Below are 19,879 nucleotides of genomic sequence, written 5' to 3'. Positions count from 1 at the left end.
GCTGGTCCATGAAGTGGGAGGCATCATCATAAATGATAATTGTTGATAATAGATTATAATGGAGTCATCTACTGACCATCAGCGGTTGTGCTCTCAATCTAATGATAATTTCATCTTTTATGTTATTATTATTGATTCCTTTCATCTTTTGTATCTAATAAATTTTTAGAATATTTAGAATGATATCTATAATATAAATTTTTTGAGAATATCAATCCAATTGGATCAAAATTTTAATTTGGTTTAATTAAATAAAACTGACTCATCCAACCAAATCGATTCATTTAAAATATATATATATATTTTTTTTTAAATTATTTAAACTTAGAAACCAATTAATCAATTAACATTAATCGATTTTGAATCGATTAAATATAAGTCCAAAATGATTTCAATTCATAATACCTTTAACCGAACACCCCTAATAAAAATCAATTAATCATCAAGTGTTTTTAAATAGAGAAGGGGCTGATAAATGTTTTGAATTGAGTGACCAACAATTCCATAAGCCGGAAATGGATAATGTATGAAGCTACATTAATCGTTCAAGCCATACATCAAGCATCACAAGTGCACTGCAGTAACGAGTCTCTGCAGTAAGCCATGCCATGCACGAATCATGTTTACACCAGCAGATCAGCGTGGTAAAAAGCCTTGATTATTTGTATCACGTTCAGCAAAAGAAAGTGCAAGAGATACGGTAACAACCTATACTCCACAGCTAAGAGAAGCTTAGCTATAATTCAAATGTCACACGCACAACTCAATCCGGTAGAGGAATAGGACCACCCTCCCTCTCTTTAAGAGTAGGATAGCAAAGTCTACGTCAACAATCTCCCACACAGGATCATGCTACCTGACTCTATTCTTTGCCTCTGTTCCAGCCTTTCGAAAAGAAGATCTTCATATTGCTTTAAGTTCACGTACTCATCCATATAAAACGAAGACCGAGTAGTTCTGCCATCAGAAGACATGCTTACGTGGTTTCCTACTCCAAACTTGCTTATACTTCTGTCCCTAGAAACTATGGATGAGCTTTCAGTGCCTTCAGGGCTCCAACTCCCATAACTGCTTGCAATTTGATTACAGCTATTGAAATCGGTACTTGCTTCCTGAAAAAGATCAAATCAAATATTTGTTAACTGACAGCTCAAATGACTAATAGCCAACAGATTTAGTTTTATGTTGACTTATTAGTCAAATATGCTACCCAAGAATGTTGATCAAGGGGTATATATGGAACAGAAAACCAAAGTAAAGACTGACAATAGTAAAAGAAAACATGATATAATTGGTTTGATGAATCTAAAAATGATTGGATGAACTACAAGAGAATAAGAAGTTTTTATCTGAAGATTTTTTTTCAGTTTCATCAGTAATTATTTACAAAGAAAAAAACAATAAACCAAGCAGACCGGTGTACACTTATTGATGAAAAATACCATTAATCTCAAATTCAGATCATCATGTTGTTCGTGGCTCATGTAAGTAAAGAAACATATCCGCGACATTCAGAGTCCAGTTCAGATCCAAAATGAATGAATGATTGACCAAACAATGCTACGGACTGTATCATTTTTAAGTAGCTCCTATATGAAAAGAGAGAAAAACCATGACCACAAATGGTAACCTGTTTTGGCAGCGCTGCAGCTGATAAGTTATTTCCTGAGGACACAGGGAATCCTGCCTTACTCTTGCATGGTGAAGGACCAGAACTAGTTTCCCATTTCAACCAAGGAAGCAGAACACCATCTTTATCAACAGGTCCAGCAGCAGCTCCGGGCACACTTTCATGAGTTTCTGCTGCAGAATTATGTAATCCGGTATCTCTTATATTTGAGCTAGTATCACTTCTTTCTCCATCAAAAGAAGATATATCTGTATCTTCAACATTGAAAAGGAAATCTTCAAAGTACTTCTCTGCCTCTTCTGTCAAATGTTTAGACATTCTTGTTCTATCATGGTTCCTCTGCGGAACACACACATCCATTAGTTGTAATGCCATAGAAATTATCATGTACTCAGACATTCTATAGAACAGGATTCTTACTCTTCTAGACCGTGATTGCCTTTCTGGAACAGCAGAATTTTTTGGAGAAGGCAGCAACTCTTTGACAATTTTGCTAAGTTCCTGGCCGCGTTCCTCCTCTAATGCTAACTCAGCCAACAAGTCCTGCTTGCGCTTCTCTGACTGAAGTGCATACTAGTGTCAATGAAGGTAGAACTAATAGAAATCAGGAATCACACATTTAAAACAAACTTGATGAGGATCCTTCCACATTTCATTACCAAAACCATAACTGCAATTAATAAAATAGGCATCTCAAATTAACAGAAAAAAAAGGACCCCACCAAGCCATAGACTCTTTGGTGCAGGAACACAAGTTTCAACCCATGGGATCAAGAGATTTGTGGTGTGTTACAAGTTCCAAATATCTTAAAGTATACACGAGAGAGAGAACACAGAAGATGAGTATACATTTATCTTAATCATTGAACCAAATTTATTAAAACTAAACCGAGGCAAGACCATGAAACCCTAGGGGGAATCAGCACAGCAGCTTATATTCTGATTTGTTGATATTATTTGTCTCAAAAGCTCTTAGAGACATAAAGCAATCCTATTCGTCTAACAATTTAGAGAATGAGTCTCAATGAACCTTTCATAACCACTGCATAGTTCATAGCACGACAGAGAAAATTCGAAAACATACCACCATGACAGTTTAGATAGACCATTGAAAAAAGCTGTACAATCACAATATTTTAAAAATATAGTCATAACATGCCTGTTCCAGTTCGGTTGTGTAGTTTCTTCTGATCTCAGCAATAGCTTGCAGAACTTCTGAACTCTTTGGTTGAACGCCATCACCACTGACAATGGTTGAGGGTTCATTTTTCACCATGACCTGTATCAAGTATGAGATAACAATATTGTTGGCAAGTTGTCTGAAATTGCTCGGTTCCATGATGATGCAAGGAAGATGATAAGGACAAGATAAATATGATCAAAAGAGAAAAAGAGAAAAATAAATTTGAATAATCAAATATAAATCATGAGTTCAAAATTGACAAATGAGCTGAATAAAGGCACACACCTTTTCGAGTTCTGTCCTGATTTCTTTGACTGCATGTCTTACTTCTTTGCGCATGACTTCATATAATCCAAAATCCTCCTCATCGCCTATGGGATTTTCTCCCTGTGAATTGCAAATGAAACCACAAAGGTTACAGTTTATTTGAGTCGCATAACAATAAGTATGATAAGATATTAGCATTCATATTGTTTCAGATAATAGCCATGGTCTATAAGGTCAACCTTTTCTGGGGCATAAACTGCCTGATTTGTCTTCTCAACCCCACACCTCCTTGAACAAAAATCCCGAGCTTCATCATCGGTTAATGAAGAAGAATGGCTCTATAGAAAAAACCAAACAATAAAATAAAAACATTTTGAAGATTGATTAGTTGTTGAAAGTAGATTCACTAAGACAAGCCTAAACCCTATGGTCTGATGATCAGCAAAGAGCACAGATGACATGAATACAAGAATTCTCAAGTTAAGTATCTCTTTCATCTTCTCGTATCACCTCTTTTCTGATATTACTTATCTATCATCATACTGTCTCCACCGAAAGAAAGAAATATCAATTCATGGTCATTAAAAATATGAGACAAATTACCGAATAGCTATCATGAGAGTGGAAGAAATCCTTTTGGCTCCCAGACCTTTTCAAAAAGTCACCATTCTTCACTGACCTATGTGATGAAGGCTCCTGCAGTTTACCATTGCCATAGATCCTTGATTTAACTTGCGTGCTGGCACTGTGAGAATCCACATCATTCTGTAGTGGATTATAAAAAAACTAATATCAGGTTCTTTTTGGCATAACAACCTACCAGATAAGGTAACCTGCCAGCTTCTAAAGTTCCATGTTATGGTACAAGCTAAAGACTACCATTCTTCTTTTATTCAGATGGAAAAATACCTTCAAGGGTGCATGTTGAATCTTTGACACTAAATCGCTTGGTTCAAATATAGAACGAGTCAGAGCATGCGCACTAATAGGATAGATGTCCCAACCATATCTTTTCTTTTCCCAGATTGAAAACTTGCTACAGAAATTAATCCCATGCTGGTTGGTTCTGACAAATGCTTACCCAAAAAACCATGATATGGAAAACTTCACCATGTTGATGTTATGTAAGTCATCACAAGAGTAGCAAAACTAGCTTAGCAACAAGATCAATGCTTACCAAAGAAAGCCATGTTAAAGAAAGCTTAGTATTATTGATGTTAATAAAGCATCATGAAAGTAGCAAAAAGAGAAAAAACATTAAATGATGTAACAACCAGAATGTCTTTGACTTCAATCAGTTATGTGAGATACATTAAATTATTTTTAACAAGGTTGTGTACTTTTGCAAGCTTCACATGTACAAATCCAGCATGTCGGGACCCTGATCCAGCATGTTAGAGGACCATTATCTATTAAACACAAGCAGGTGTGCCAGGACACATTCCAGAGTAACTGCATCCAAATCTCTATGACTCACTCTATCTGCCTTCGCTGGCATGTTAGGTACTCAACTATTATGTACATAACATGACGGCAAAATCATCATAGTGTATATTTGACTGTGTTTACTGCATCAGTTGCTGAATGCAGTAAAGCGGGCCTTTAGCATTTCCTCCTTTCATGATCATTCTATACATGACACTTCTCTAACTACTCAGATTTTTGGTGTATATGCAGTTTCTTTTCAGTTTTGGAGTAGTCCAATCGGAAGAGCATCAAAAATCGAACGAAAGATCGTTCACGCCACATCGGCCATTGGACGCTAAAAATAGCAACTTTTAGTCAACCTAGACTAAAACACAGGGAGAGCGGGTACCTCCGAGTTGCTACACCGATGCCGATCAACGGAGACAGATCGCCGCCGCCTTAATACGCTATCCGAGACGCCCTTGGTCGGTGCAGCGTGGCGATCGGGAGGCCTCGACACGGACCTCCCGCGGCGGCGAGACGACTCCGTCTCCATCCGATAGCTCGAGACGGAACTCAAGGGCCTGGACCTGGCGGCAGACGGCTCGCTGTCCTCATCCGACTCGGCCCTCGCCCGGAAGAACTCATCGGCGATGTCATCGAGGCTGATCTCCGGGAACCCGGCCCCGCGCAACTTGTTGACGAACCTGCCACGGGGCGTCGGGAAGTCGTCAGGCTCCGGCGGAGGTGGGGGAAACCAGCTGGAATGGCGGCTGAGGCTCCTCGATCGGCGGTGGGGTTGGCCGCCGCGGGTGGAGGAGCCGGCGTCCCTTGCAGCGCCGCCTCCACCCCGACTGCCGATGGAGGAGCGCCCAGAGGTGGACCGGAAGGCCGCCGTCGCCATCTCGGCCGTGGAGCGGACAAGGATTAGGGTTGGGAGGAAGATTAGAAACTACGGGATCTGGAAACGGCCGGCACGCGGGGCGGAGGGGGGAAACGAGTTGGGGGGATGGGGTTTGGGGACGATTCGTTCGTTTTCTACCCTTTTACTTTCTCTTCGTCGCGGTGACGTGCGTCGGTCAGAATCACGAGATTCCCACCGAATCATGTAATAAGGTGCTGGGACGGCGTTGGAATCGAACCGAATCGGGCGGAGGGATGTACGAGAGCAGGGGTTGGGAAGTAGGGCTTTTTAATTGGTAGGGAGGGCTTCGTTAGCGAGCCGTGTGTCATAAACTCTGTTTCCAGTGCTGCTGGGTCGTAAGAATTGGCAACGTTACTTGATGCTGTGTTGAATGATCACAGGAGAGTGTGTGAGATTTTGTTGTACATCCAGATCGGAATAGAGAGTCGTAAGAAAACGAGGTTAGAAATGGCGCCAATTTTAAAAAAGATACGGGTTGGGTTAGGTTAGGTTAGGTGGAGAATACTATGTGTGGGGCCACGAAAGGGTCCCCCGCAGTGTTAAATAACAGGACAAGTTGGTGAGCGAGGTTAGCGGTCAATAGGTATGCGTGAATCATATGGGATTTTTCTAGCTTAACTAACGCCCCTTCCACGACGCCCCTTGTCTACCTATCCTATCGCTCATATCGGTGAGGACCACTCCAGAGCGACGAGTGGCTCCCTCCCTTTGTCCAATAATAAGACAGTCGGGAATGGAGGTACGTTATGAACAAGTAGGTGTACTCATCTTCCCCGACTTAATACATTTCCTACCGATAAGAACGCCCCCGTCTTGGATACCTGTCGGCTATATCGGAGGGACCAATGTGGGCGCCGCAGGGGGCCACTCGCCGTGTTTAATAACAGGACAGGTGAATGACAGGAAAAAGCCAATATAAGCTAGCACGCTCAGATGTCTTGGTTTAACCCAACCCCCGTCCTCCCAATCTCTTTCCCCAACTTTTAGCCCCTTGTGCCACCCAACCAGACGATTCCGTCCACTTCTCCCATCCTATCCTCCGCGAATCAATCGTCAAAGCTCCTCCTCCTCGGTCGAATCGGAGAGCCCAAACGAAACCCTCTGCTCCGATCCAATAACCTCGCGTTGCGTCCTCCTATCGGCTTCATTCGTTGGCATTCTTTGAAGAAGCGCTGAGGGATCCGGGAAGGAACTAGCAAGTCCCCGCCTTTTGTCTGCCTTTGCTTCTTATAGGTTTCGATTCGTCTAATCCTTCGCTGTTTTTTTGCTATTTCCGTCGATTTTTGCATGTTCTTGATGCCTCTCATGGTGTCTTTCCCCGATTCGCTTTGGTTTTGTGTAGATTTATTAGTGGAGATTGGGATGGGTCAGCTAAGCCTTCACCGGATTTCAATTAGCTAACGTTTTCTGAATTCTACGCTTATCGGTCTTCGTGGGCTTGAAGCTTTGGTATGAAAGCTGTGATCTTTTTACTCTTTTTTATGCCAGTGGTGTGTCGTTTTGTCCAGACTTGCCTTCCGAAAGCGATTTACCATGAATTATCGAGGAAATAAATGAATTTTTTTTGCTCAACATCATATTCCTTTTTTCATATTTTGATGTATTGTATCTTAAAACATATCTGCCTCAGCTGTTAGCAAACATGTTCTTTCTGTTCGTTATCTTGGATCTCTGATTCTTGTGTTTTTGAGCCAAAGTTATAGAATTTCATGGTTCATGATCTGCTCCATGTGAGATATTATTCTGCATTATGATAGACTGGTGAAACTCCAACGATTCATATCTCATGGTTATTTCTTTCTTCACATTTTCCAGGTAAATAGTTGGCTCTCATCCCGTATTGCTCTAAAATGGGTGGTGTAGTTGGGAGGAGCAACTCGATAAGGCGAAGTTCTCCAGAATCAAAACTTGAGGCAAAGATGGTTGAGGCTATGCAGCGAAGGGCATCTGAAGGAACTTCTGTGAAGTCATTCAACAGCATTATTATGAAATTTCCAAAAATTGATGAGAGCTTACGAAAGTGCAAGTCCATTTTTGAGCAGTTTGGTGAGTTATATGTTCACCACAATCAAACAAGCAAACATAGTGTTTACCATAGATAACCTTGAACCTTTTGAGTTCTTGGTATTGATCTATCTTTAAAACCGTGATTAATAAAAGTTTAGATGCTAGTAATTGACACTAGAAGCATTAAAAAGGAAACAGTTCACTTTTTGACATAATAATTATAATCAGCAGATAACTTATGGCTGCCCATATTGTATATAGTGTTTCTTAGAATTTTGGAGAATTTAGTGGAACTTGGAATCGACTGACATGACTTCTTTACAGAAGAAAGAAAGAAATTTTATTAAAGAATGACTGCAGGTATAATACACAACATCAAAAAGTAAAATGTTTCAAAAGGTCCATTGGAGATGAATGTCCATGTACAGTCAATATTATTGATTTTCATGGATAGTCATACGTATTTGACTCACATATTCATGCTTAATTGATTTTTTTGAATCTTTTGTCTCCGCATTTATATTAATGCCATCATGTATTAGTATGTTATCATGTTAGGATAGGATAGTGCAGTTTTATAGGTCTGACACCAACTGGACATGGCCTGCCAGCAGGTTAGTCAAGCTTTCTTTATATGGACAAGATCAAGTTGGGTCGAAAAGGGTCAGGTTGACTTATCGGGATGGGACGTGACTTGTCTTATATTTTTAGCGTGCGTTGAACTTCACTATCAAGGAAACACAATGTTTACCCAAATCTAAACCTAAGAAGCACAGAAACATGCTTTTGGTGGACGTGTCCATGTCCAACATGTGTCAGACACATGGACACACGTGGCAGATACTCGTGTGGTGCTGGGCTTGTGTGGCCATCACGTGAGAGCCAAATTCTGTGCGAGAAAAGAAATCTGGAAATCGTCTCAAGGAAACATATATCAATATATCTAGATCTTGTTAAATATTATTTGATGATTTTAATTTTTTCAACCTATATGATGATATTCATTTGTTCACATTGTCGAGTTTAAAAAATTTAAGTATAAATACTATAAAACTCATGTTAATTGAATATTATATATACATATATTAAAAAATACATGTGTCCTTGCCATATCCGTATCCTAATTATTTTAAAAATAACATGTCGCGGTGTTCATTTCGTGTCATGTTCGTGTCCTGTGTCCGTACTTCTTAGATCTAAACCAACGTAAAAATGATCCAGGAGTTGTTAAACTAGACATGTTACATGGATCAAGACAGGTCATCTTAGATGAGTCGGGTTTGGTTGAACCTGACTATTATATTCATGAGGACTCCTTTCTAATATGGAGTATTGTTTATGTGTAACAAGGTAAGTACAAAGAATTGAACTCCAAGTAACTCAGAGACAATGTTGGAGATTCCTGATATTTTTAATTTTCTTATGGATAGATGAAGATTCAAATGGTGCGATAGATCAAGAAGAACTGAAGCATTGTTTCCAGAAGCTAGAAATCTCCTTTAATGAGCAGGAGATCGGTGATCTCTTTTTGGCATGTGACATTGATGAGAACATGGGTATGAAGTTTAATGAGTTTATTGTTCTTCTCTGCCTTGTTTATCTTCTCAAGGAACCGGCAGCTGTACAAGCAGTATCCTTATAAAAGTTAACAAATCAGTTATCTTCTTTTAGTTTATTACTTTGAGGCTGTCTCCCTGATATGAGAATGACAAGTGAACTAATTCTGTGTTACAAGTTTTATTCATTTTTTAGTGTTATTTCCTGTACTTCTTATATGTGATTTACTGTTTTAGAAAATTACTTAAATTAAGTTGCTTAGATCAATTCCCTGAACATTTTCAATTTCTATAGGATAAACTTTACAATAAGAAATTGGATGATTATTATCTGTAAAGTATAAGAAGTTGCATCACCTACAAGCACATGGACCTGATAATTTTGATCTTCACAATATGTTTAACAATAATGGAGCAAAAGGAAAATTTGTTTTTGGAACAATTGAAATGTTAGATTGCTTGTTTGAACGAACAAGGGAGAGAAGGTTCACAAAATATAGAAATTCTGCTTTCAATATATAGCATTGAATTAATCTTCATTATCTGGCATGGTTCTTCCACATAATAAATTGCTTATACATTGTTCTTTCACTTAAATTATTAACACAGTAGAGTTTCTGTTTTTCCACACAGGTTGATGATATCTATGAGGCTCCATTAGTATGATTTGTTCTCAATTTGTTGGTACAATGTATTGGCATGTTTGAAGGCATTTCTTGCAGCAATTGTATTAATGGACGAATAAGGCCAAACCCATATGAAAATAATTATTATCTAAATGATTTCTTCATGGTGCCAGTTGTTATCCAAGAGAGGTTGTTGATATATGTTTATGGTATCATTGTTCTTTCGCTTTTTAAATCACTGGTTTATGTCAATCTTAGTGGTCAAAGGAATAAAAACTTTTACTAGTAATTGTAAGGATGACAGACCTAACGACTAGAAAAAGACTGAATGTTATCCAAGAGAGGTTGTTCTATGTCTTGTCAACATAAGGGATTCAAAGCCCCATTTATTATACTTAAAAGTGATTAAAATTTTATGTTTTTATAGTTGGTAAAGAGAGTATCTTTTCGAACAGCAAACAATGGTATGCTAGTAATGGACTTATGCCAAGGCTAACAGCTGTTATAACTACATACATCATTGTGCACAGGGACTTGGACATCATGTCATTAATGTCTGATAATATTACTTTTGTCTTCAGCTCATTTGTAAATTTCCTGTTAGAATTATGTTAGCGTGCACAGAAGATTTTAGTCATCATGTCATTGGCATTGAATAAGAGCAGCTCAGTGGTAACATTTCACAGAGACCTCGGGAGTAACAGAAGTTCTGAAGGAATGATAAAAACTAATAATAACTGGATAAAATCAGGTGGCATGTAGTTTGAGGCGTTTTTTTCTTCATGATGGACCTTATATGCATGCAGACCACACACCAACACATATATGCACATGAGATTCTACTGTATTTGAAAAACATTATATTGAGAATTGTTGTATATGGAGTTAAGAATCTGTTTGCAAGGGGACCATTCGACATAATTGGATAGAACAGTACATCACAGGTCTCCAGAGCAGGTGTGGTAGTTTCAAATCTTACAGAGCAGGATTGTCCAAAATATTTGGAGCAGGTTCCTTAATATTATGGATCTCCTATGTTAGTCAATTTGTCAGCTATGAATACTTACTCTTTTTTTTTTCTTCACATATTTTATACAGGGCAACCGTGAACATTAATTTATATTAGGAACATTTTATCTTTTTTAATATGTGAAGTGTAGTGTTATTGCCTCAGCTTCTGTTTCTAGTTGATGTGTGTTTTCCTGGATCTCTTGAACTTTTGTTTTCCAACTGTAGTCTGCTCTTGTTGGAAATATGCTCTGGTACTAAACTCAAGCATGAAAATCAAAATTTTGTTCCCCATGACTTGATTGCTAGAATTCCCGTATGGGGTTGCCAGACCTTGAGACGACTTTTGAGACTCTGGTTGATGCTTTTGTGTTTTTGGACGAGAACAAGGATGGATATGTTAGCAAGAATGAGATGGTACATGCCATAAACGAGACAACTGGAGGTGAACGCTCTTCTGGACGCATAGCCATGAAAAGATTTGGTCAGTTCTTTCCTCTTACTAGCAGTTCTAGCTTGCACTACCATGCGAAACTTGAAAAACAAATTATTTGCATCAATTACCATATTAATAGCCCTTTTCGGCTTAATTTGAAAATAAATGTTTAAAAGGTTTTACTATTTCCTGATTTGTCTATTAGGCTTTATTCTTTTTCTTGGAAATAGTTGTTGATTTGCCTGATGAATTGGTATCTATTTGAGCATGTAAATGGAAAATTCGAAAAAGATAATCATGCATTGATTGTGGCTACTATTTAGAATTTAGTTTCCATTTACTTGTATTTTGAATCTGCGGATTCACCTAACAGTGTATTGACTTCCATCGAACAGAGCACAAGATCAATATTGTTTCAAACATAACCAATTTCTTCTGGTTTGCTGCAGAGGAGATGGACTGGGATAAAAATGGCATGGTGACATTTAAGGAGTTCCTTTTTGCTTTTACCCGTTGGGTGGGGATTGATGATGTTGAAGATGAGGAGTGATCGTTGCATGTCCATGTTGATCGGTTGCCCACAAGAAGGCCTTGCAGTACAGCAATGAAGAGCAAATTCCAAAGAGGCTCTGTGTATACATATATGTGTTCCCCTTTTTCTTTTGCAATAAGGACAACTGCTTTCGTACCATGTGAGTGATTGAAAGCCCTCCGATATCTGCTAAGTATATTCTAGTAAAGTTGCAAAATTTTAACTGCACGATTAGTATTTGACAAGCAAAATTACTGTTGAAGGCCAATTCTATGTAATTTCTTTCAGCAGGGCTCCATTGCCTGTCGTTGTTGGGTATGATTCTTCTAAGCTTTTCTAAAACGTATAAGCAAGTTCATAAATCCTTAATTATGTGTATTGGCTATGATGTGCATACTATTATTGTTCATTGTAAGCAATTATCCAGAGTATTATGTTACAGGAATATAACAAGTGATCAGTTATATGAATTTTTTTTGTCGTCGATGAATTTGTACAATACAATGTCTTTATTTTATTGTTCTTGTTGAGACTCTTTACTACTTATTTCCTCTGGAAGAAGGCACTTTTTGATCTCCAGGCCACTAATTTTAGATGATTAATTTTGTCTTTTTTTTCTCTGAAGCTCGATGTGTGTTTCAGGTCGGGACATATGTGGCAGTTTAACCTTCAAAGAAGATGATTTTGTTCAGTTGCCTTTGGCTATTCTGACTGTAACTAAAGACATTTTCTTTTACTGAAGTCTTTTGAGGAATTTAAAGTTTCTCATATATTTGCGGAAGAAAACAGAGGTAGATTTTATAACGTAAATTAGATTGAACTCTGATGTAAGAAAAAAGTTGTTTACACGTTTTAAGTTTGTAGAAAGTGCAATTCCATTGCAAGCAAATCCATGAATCAATCATGAGATCATTTTTCATGTTTTCCTTTGTCAAACACAGTGATCAGACTGTGTCCGAACCATGTCACTACAATTCCAACACAAATGAAACACGACCATCATCTCCATGAAACCTCTCCCTGCGACTGATTTCAATGACAGCAGGACAGTCATAGATTCACCTCTTCTACAACATGCAGAAAAACACATGGTGGACAACGATCCAGCCTCCAAGAAACATCACATTGGAAACCATTCACATATCCTCATTGCAAATGGAGTTGCTCGATGAATGCAAATGCCCCTCAGCAACCTAGAACTGGAAGTCTGAGCCGGTACCAGACTTCCCCCACCCACCAGAGTCAGGTGTCGGTGGCTCACGGGTGGCAGACAAAGAACCATCTTGCAGAAGGCCTTTGAGTGACCCACCGCCAGTGCCACTGCTAGCTGCCAAGTCCTCTTCCGGTGACTCAGAGGTCGGAACAGGCGTCGAGGGGTCGGGGCAGAGGTCACTTGGGACAGTAGCAGCAGCAACTCCAGAGCCAGATGTTTCGGCCAGCACGCCGCTGAGCAGCTGCTGCTCCTCGATCATCTTCTTGAGATACCTGCCTTGGGCCTCGATTCTCACTTGTAGCTGCTGCTGTATCTGCATCAACTTATGGAAGGTCAACTCCATGTTATGACTTGGCTTCCCCTTGCCACTATGGTTGCAAATTCACATCACAATTCTTTAAATCAAAACAACTATTCGCGTATAATAAGTTCAGTATAGATTGGGTCATTAGTTGTCGCTCAATCAAAATATTTATTATGGTATCAAAGCATATTATGAGTTTGAATTGTTAAGTCTATCATTGTGTTAATTTAGTTTTGCATCATGTACTTGGGTTCAGACTCCACACCATGGCATCTCTTAACTTAATGTGCAATCTCATAATCCACAACAAGTAAAAGAGAAACAAAAAAAATCAGATACTGCAATTTACATATTTAACTTGCCTCTAGTTGTTCGTGAAGTCGTTTTTTCACCTCCATCTGCAATTTGAGTGCTTCAGTTATTTGAATCCCACTAACACAACAAACATATAGTTTTAGCTGAATAATAGTCTGACATTGTGCACACATAGCTGGAAAGAACACTAATTCAAACAAAAATGAAAAACATCCAAAAGTCCGAAAAACAACTGAAATCAATTTTCCACATCAAAAAAGAAGAAAACACATTAAAAAATTCAAAAGTAACAGGACAGAAAACACATATAGGTTTGCACCAATCTTCCGCATACCTCAGTATGTTCATCTGGACAACATATAGGCAAGTTTGTAATTGCATGGTAAGGCTGGCAAGTAGCAAAAAATAACTTTATATTAAAGACTAAAAGAATGGCAATCTACTGTTGCACCAACTTTCCACTGTGATTCTTACAAATATCTCTAGGTAGGCCACACTGCTCCCAGTAGAAGCTCCTACACCCAAACTCCCTTTGGTACGCTGAATTATAAGCCCAATAAATTGATACATGTTTGTTTTAGTTCGTTTTGACCATCAACTCACATTCATAATATGCTATGATGTATTATATTTTAGATGCTATTCATAGTTTTTTTTACCAAATTGCATGATATCTGACCATAAAGGCAAGAAAAATGTGCACACATCCATTAATTGACCCTGAAAGCCTAGGAAATGCACTTTTTAGAGTTTCCCTTGTCAACCACAGTTTGAGTACCCCACTTGATCTTTTTTAGTACTACCAGATAATAAAGAAATTGCCTTCATGCATAATCACATATGTTATCTTATTTATAGAAAAATTCCCATAAACACCAAATTAACTACGATTGTGCACTATTACCAAAATTTGATAGTTGAAACCATCCAAAACCTATTCACAGCATTTGAGACAGAACAGGATGAGATGATTCATGTTTTTTATAACAATGTAAATAAATCCATAGCAATAGTCAAAAGTTCTTTAGGCAAGAAGGGCTGTCGATGTCATTCCTTTACAGTTGTTGAAACCTGACAATTGCTAGCTTGCATTTAAAAGAGATAACCCCAAAGACAAAATTCGATACACATGATTCTTTTATAGAAATTATATGTAAAAGATTCTATCAATAATCAATAGAAAGCACGCAATACAGAGGTACAGCACTTGTGCAATTCAGATTTAGTGCATACAACAGACATAAGGAGGTATGGTAATGGGTGAAGAATTACAACAATAGTTAATCTCTAAGAAATCCACTAGTTCTATAACAAGGCCAATTGTGACTTAGTGATCTTATCAAAACAAATAACGAACAGGTGGCTTATGTTCATTCTTGTAGGAAAATTAGCAATGGAGAAGTCATATTTATACTCACGAAGTGCTTTCAAGTCCTGAAATCAGGTCCCCGACATCTTTCATTTCTAGCTTTGTGCCTGCAAGAAATAAAACCAGCAGATTTGACTCGCCATGGAAACTGATTTATTTTGTAGAACTTTAACTCATTATTCATGCAAAAAATGTGAAAAGATAATAGAAGTTTAAATATTTCAGTCAAATTTTATTTAAAGCTTTCATAAGATACTTGCCATCAGCTGAAGAGTCAGGTATATACTTTGCAAGCCGATATTTCTGAGTGCATGGAAAGAGAAAATTAGGGAAAGCAAAGACAAAGTAAAAGGAAATTTTCAGGAAACAGAGCAGGTGTACCTGTAAATGACTCTTAATATGATATATAGTTAATCCAGGCACACCCATTATTCGAAGAACTCCTTTTGGAGTTGCTCCTGTCAATGTGCAGAAATACTGACCATATGAATCTTGGAATGGAGATAAGACTAACAGATAGTCACTTAGTTCAGTTTAGCATCGGAAAGTATTGAAGTGAAAGCAACTGTTGTTTGAATGTTCAAGAACATCATCAAATACAAAGTTCTTTTAAGGATAAATAATTTTCAGCTTTTATTGCATTAAATTCGTAAATAAGATTCATACCAAGATCGCTTAGTCTAAAACAGTTGAACTAACCATAAAGAGCTAATCGCTGAATGGATGGAAAATTCGTAGTGAGACTTTGTTGATAAATGAATTTGCTACATCCTCCAACTCAGTATCATGTCCTCACAGAACTAAACAATCAGAGTTTATGAAAGTTGAATATGGATAACTAAGAATCAGCATACACACTGCACGTAACATCTTGGGGGAAATTTTAGTTGGGCAACACTGTGAAATATGTTCAAGTAAATTGAGTTGAAGAGATCAAAGCAGCAAGCACTTACTGTCAGATCCACCAAGCTGTGTCACAGCACCGACAAAACGTTCATGGAGCTCATTTGTCCAGCGTAAACGCTGCCTTGAGAGCAAATTAGGATTTGTGGAGCTGTTCCCTCCATTCTTCAGATTCATTGGGTTGATACTTGATTCTAATAGCTGGTCATTACTTAAAGAATTGCTTTGATTTGGATCAACACCCAAATTCGGCTTTGGATGATAAAATTAACCGGAGCTTCAAAACACAAAATAAAATATATAAATAAAGATAATAGTTATGCATCACAAAGTATGTGATTAAGGAAACCTAAAGAAACATATTAAATCATTTATTCTATCTAAACATCAATTTAATAGATTCATCTTCAGTAAGTTCACAAATTTTAATATAAATAAAATTGCAGTAAAGGCAGTTAAAAATAGAATAGCTATCCAGAGATAAAATGGACAAACAATAAGTTATCTGACAAAATTATCCTAATTTATTGCCATATAAGCAAAGTTGTAAGTGTCATAATTGCTTGCAATACTTGAACAATCAAATTCTCTATACATATAAAAACAAGAGTTTAGGTAGATGCTAATATGAATTAGTTTTAAAATAACTATAGATTAGCTGATTACTGATAGGAATTAGATATAATTAGCATATTAGAATAATAATTTAAGATATTTTGGTGAGATGCATGCATATAAATAGATTAAAGACAAGCAAGCATTTATCTTAAAAGAAAAATGTGATAGATGAGTTGAACTTGAAAATGTCAAATAAAATTTAAATAATGACCAAATTGAATAGTCTAGGTATCAACCTTGCGTAATAGATGGAATTACACCAAAGGGTACCTAGTTGGCTGTCCGAATCCAATCCAAGTCTGAAACCTGAATGTCATTTGGATGTCCAATTCCTTTACACATACATCCATACCATATGAATCCAGAAAAAAAATCTGACTCAGGCACAACCCAGGTTCAGGAGAATATTATCAGGATCATTTTCACACCTAATTATAATTGATCACTTATAACAACACTAATTATCAGGAACTCTGTGAAGTTTTCTTCAGGGAGCCAGTAAGAGACCAGATCCTGGATTTTGATTCAAGAGTAGAGAACAAAATATGAAGAGAGGAAACATCTAAGAAATATCTCTTCTTATCTAGCAACAATGGTGAAATATCTCTTATCTAGTTTAATATGGTAGGAATCTGCCTCAATGACTCATGCCTATCAAGGGCCTTGTTCTTTCTACTTATTCTACTTAAAATCCTTCCTCCTAACTCAATCACAAGATTTTGATGTTATTCTCCACTGCTGTCACATCACATAGAAAAATGCAGGAACCTCTCTGAAGAAGCCTCGAATTAAAACAGAGTGACTGCCATGTGAATTAGCCTCAGTTAATATCCCAAATGTTTGCTGCTATAGAATACCAGTATGAACTTCATATTTCACCGTCAGCCACCTCTATAGTGTGATTTTTCAATGTATAATATCCTAAATGTTTGCTGCTATAGAATATCAGTATGGACTTCATATTTCACCGTCATGTCACAAACGGTCGACACGCACCCGCAACAACTTCGTTCAACGAACCGTTCGTCGCTTTTGCATGCTTGTACAGAGACATGACATCATGTTTTGTTTTGGTTTTGTTTTTTATTGTTTGAAAAATGTAAACAACGATAGTTCGCAGTGCTACAGTGCAATCGCTCGTTGCGCCGGGCCAAACTGCCCCAAAATTACTCAGTTTTCGCGTGCTATGGCTTGTTTTCTGTACACCGCAGCTATACGTGAAATGTCAGCCATCTCAGCACCTTAGAACCCCCCGAGTGGCACAGGGCTGGATGGGGCTTCGGCATATTATCGGGCGTTGAACTATCTTCACAAGTTCATATGTTAACTTGGCGGGAACTTGCCTTCGCACCCGGCACTTGGTGAGCAGTTGTTTGTGGACTTGTAATTGTTCGTTTTACCTTCTAAAATCCTTGTTTTCTCCTTCCTCTCTTTTCTCCCTTGCACTTAAGGTGCTCTCTGAATTGCATGTAAAGGTTCCCTCTTCGTAAGATGTCGGGACTTGTTCGTCGCTCGTTTTCAATCTAATCAACTTTCTGTTTTACAGGTCCTTTGGGACCTGTACAAGATTGCAACTAGGCTGAACCTTTGCGGACGCATGTCGCAATGGTGCCTCATGACTTAGGCAATTCCAACTAAGTCCTAAGAGTTGGCGCAAGGGTGCTTCACGACTTAGGCAACTTCAGTTAAGTTCGTGACTTTACCGCAATGGTGTCTCACGACTTAGATAATTCCAGCTAAGTCCGTGACAGTCAGCCAACTCAATAGTGTGATTTTTCAATGTATACCATATGCAGTAATTTTTTGGGTGTAATAGTTTCTGATCCAAGAAATTGACAAATAAACTATAAATACAAATTTCTGAAGTAGACTAACAAAGACTGTCAGAAGACAGTTATAAAGCAATCTATTTTCCTTTCCACCCATTCTATGACAAAAATCCAAGCAATTTACTCTGCATTTGCAAATGCACGCATCAATAATGCTAATGCACTGACATCAACAAATTTGGGGATCCAAATGCCCGAGTTCATTCAGTGCATCTGAGAGACTCTATGCTAAATAGTGCATCCATCACAAGTCAAACAATTGCAACTTTATCCTAGATAGATACATTTTTTCTGTACAATTCCAGTGGAACACAACCCTTGAGCCAAGCAACAGCTTAAACCCTAGTTATTGGATGTTCAACCTTCTCAGCCTATTAGAACTGCAGGTGATGATGATTAGACTTAAGCTTGCCCAACCAAATTCAAAAACTTCGGTAAGCCTAAGCTGGTGGGAGGGGAACTCCTACAAATTTCATTAATTGTCAGATCGAAAAACAAAGCACAATCAACGAAAAAAGAACTTTCATTCCAGTAGCAGCATCCAATTTGCTCAAATCTTAGGTTTTCTTGAAGGCCGTAGTCAAGCAATGTAATAAATATATAGATAAATAAACCTGAAAACCTTGTTCTGAAAGAGCCATTAACTCAAAGACGGTCTAGGGTTTCTATTTCCTTTAAGAAAATGTGATAAAGGCGCAGCAGCACAACCCTCCATGCTTACCGTTCTCGCCAAAAAAATGATATTTTTCGGTCCTTCTTGCCATCAGAATAGCCTAAAAGCTACTACAACTCTTGCAAGCCAGCAATATGCCCCAGTGACATCAAGAATCCATGTTCCAAAAGAAAAAAAAAAAATCCAAAAGTGATCAAATAAATGCCGTAAATTAGCACTACGTACTGTAAATGGAAACCAAGTACATGAGTAATAACCGTTCGCGGAGCAACCAAGTCATCAAAATGAGCGAAGGAACCCATCAAATCCAACCAAAAGCATGAAGGAGTAAGCAAAAGCAGTACCCGAACAGCCAAGTCCAGCTTGAGTTGCAAGATCCGGAGGAATTGAAGAGAAGAAAGAACAGCAAAAATTAGCGAATGAGACCGAGCTCAAGCGACCAATGACACCAAAAATCCAATCTTTTTGCGGGAAACCGAGAGAGCAACGTGAGGTTTTTAAGCAGTCCCTACCCGCCCAGAGATTCGTCCGGCTTCACCCAATCAATTCTCTCTCTCTCTCTCCCCCCTCTCCCCCCAGCCCACCCAAAGAGGTGCAACGGAAGGGGCAATGACGATCTCATATAATTCCTTGGTGTATAGGCGGGACTTACAATAGCGTACGTGGCACCTCTCCATTCTTCCTAGCTCGACCCGATTCGTGCGAATATGGAAACACGAAAAGATACATTTACGTCTTTTCATACCCGTCCCGCTTACCTGCTTTAGAGCAATCGGATACGATTCCAAGTGGATTACACGTGTTCTCCACTGTCAACTCCATACAATCAATTGTAGACACGAAAGACCGGTATCTGAGGAAGAGTGAGCAACGCATGTGAGTTCACACGGCATCTACTCCGGAATATTCTGAAACCCAGTCGTTAATTTAATCCGCTTTTTACCAACAAATTATACAACTACGTCTAATAAACCGTATAGACGATATATATATATATATATATATATATTGAAGATAAGGAAAACAACACCTATCACAGGTACAGGCTGTAGTAGCTCAACTCAAACCACATCAGTTG

The 19,879-nt window shown here is 38.2% G+C and overlaps 3 protein-coding genes across 9 annotated transcripts; 1 reads left to right on the top strand and 2 right to left on the bottom strand.

Annotated features, from left to right (window-relative positions):
* Positions 1–636: 636 nt before the first annotated feature.
* LOC135642241 (uncharacterized) lies at positions 637–5,651 on the bottom strand. Its single transcript, XM_065158217.1, has 8 exons — positions 4,897–5,651; positions 3,684–3,845; positions 3,320–3,418; positions 3,099–3,200; positions 2,790–2,909; positions 2,051–2,191; positions 1,631–1,969; positions 637–1,112 (listed from the first exon to the last, which is right to left on the bottom strand). The coding sequence occupies exons 1-8, from the start codon at positions 5,389–5,391 to the stop codon at positions 822–824; spliced, it is 1,749 nt and encodes a 582-aa protein (XP_065014289.1). The 5' UTR covers positions 5,392–5,651; the 3' UTR covers positions 637–821.
* A 709-nt stretch (positions 5,652–6,360) lies between these two features.
* Positions 6,361–11,864, top strand: LOC135642240 (probable calcium-binding protein CML21). 4 transcript variants are annotated; one of them, XM_065158214.1, is made up of 6 exons: positions 6,361–6,645; positions 6,755–6,861; positions 7,228–7,458; positions 8,850–9,049; positions 10,919–11,093; positions 11,495–11,864. In XM_065158214.1, exons 3-6 carry the CDS (start codon positions 7,263–7,265, stop codon positions 11,593–11,595), a joined length of 672 nt encoding a protein of 223 aa, XP_065014286.1. In that variant the 5' UTR covers positions 6,361–6,645; positions 6,755–6,861; positions 7,228–7,262; the 3' UTR covers positions 11,596–11,864. The 4 variants fall into 4 exon arrangements, with proteins under 4 accessions (XP_065014286.1, XP_065014287.1, XP_065014285.1 ...); XM_065158215.1 differs by lacking the exon at positions 6,755–6,861 and having other exon boundaries at positions 6,361–6,607; XM_065158213.1 differs by lacking the exon at positions 6,755–6,861.
* Positions 11,865–12,470: 606 nt separating this feature from the next.
* Positions 12,471–19,399, bottom strand: LOC135642239 (myb family transcription factor PHL7-like). 4 transcript variants are annotated; one of them, XM_065158211.1, is made up of 7 exons: positions 19,314–19,399; positions 15,732–15,958; positions 15,160–15,236; positions 15,039–15,081; positions 14,828–14,885; positions 13,457–13,526; positions 12,471–13,103 (listed from the first exon to the last, which is right to left on the bottom strand). In XM_065158211.1, exons 2-7 carry the CDS (start codon positions 15,856–15,858, stop codon positions 12,771–12,773), a joined length of 708 nt encoding a protein of 235 aa, XP_065014283.1. In that variant the 5' UTR covers positions 15,859–15,958; positions 19,314–19,399; the 3' UTR covers positions 12,471–12,770. The 4 variants fall into 4 exon arrangements, with proteins under 4 accessions (XP_065014283.1, XP_065014281.1, XP_065014282.1 ...); XM_065158209.1 differs by having other exon boundaries at positions 18,850–19,377; XM_065158210.1 differs by having other exon boundaries at positions 19,146–19,377.
* Between the last annotated feature and the right edge of the window lie 480 nt (positions 19,400–19,879).

This window comes from Musa acuminata, chromosome BXJ3-7 (assembly GCF_036884655.1).
Source record: "Musa acuminata AAA Group cultivar baxijiao chromosome BXJ3-7, Cavendish_Baxijiao_AAA, whole genome shotgun sequence".
NCBI lineage: Eukaryota > Viridiplantae > Streptophyta > Magnoliopsida > Zingiberales > Musaceae > Musa > Musa acuminata.
The sequence above is the reverse complement of the archived record's forward strand: the minus strand, read 5'-3'. Positions and strand labels throughout refer to the sequence as shown.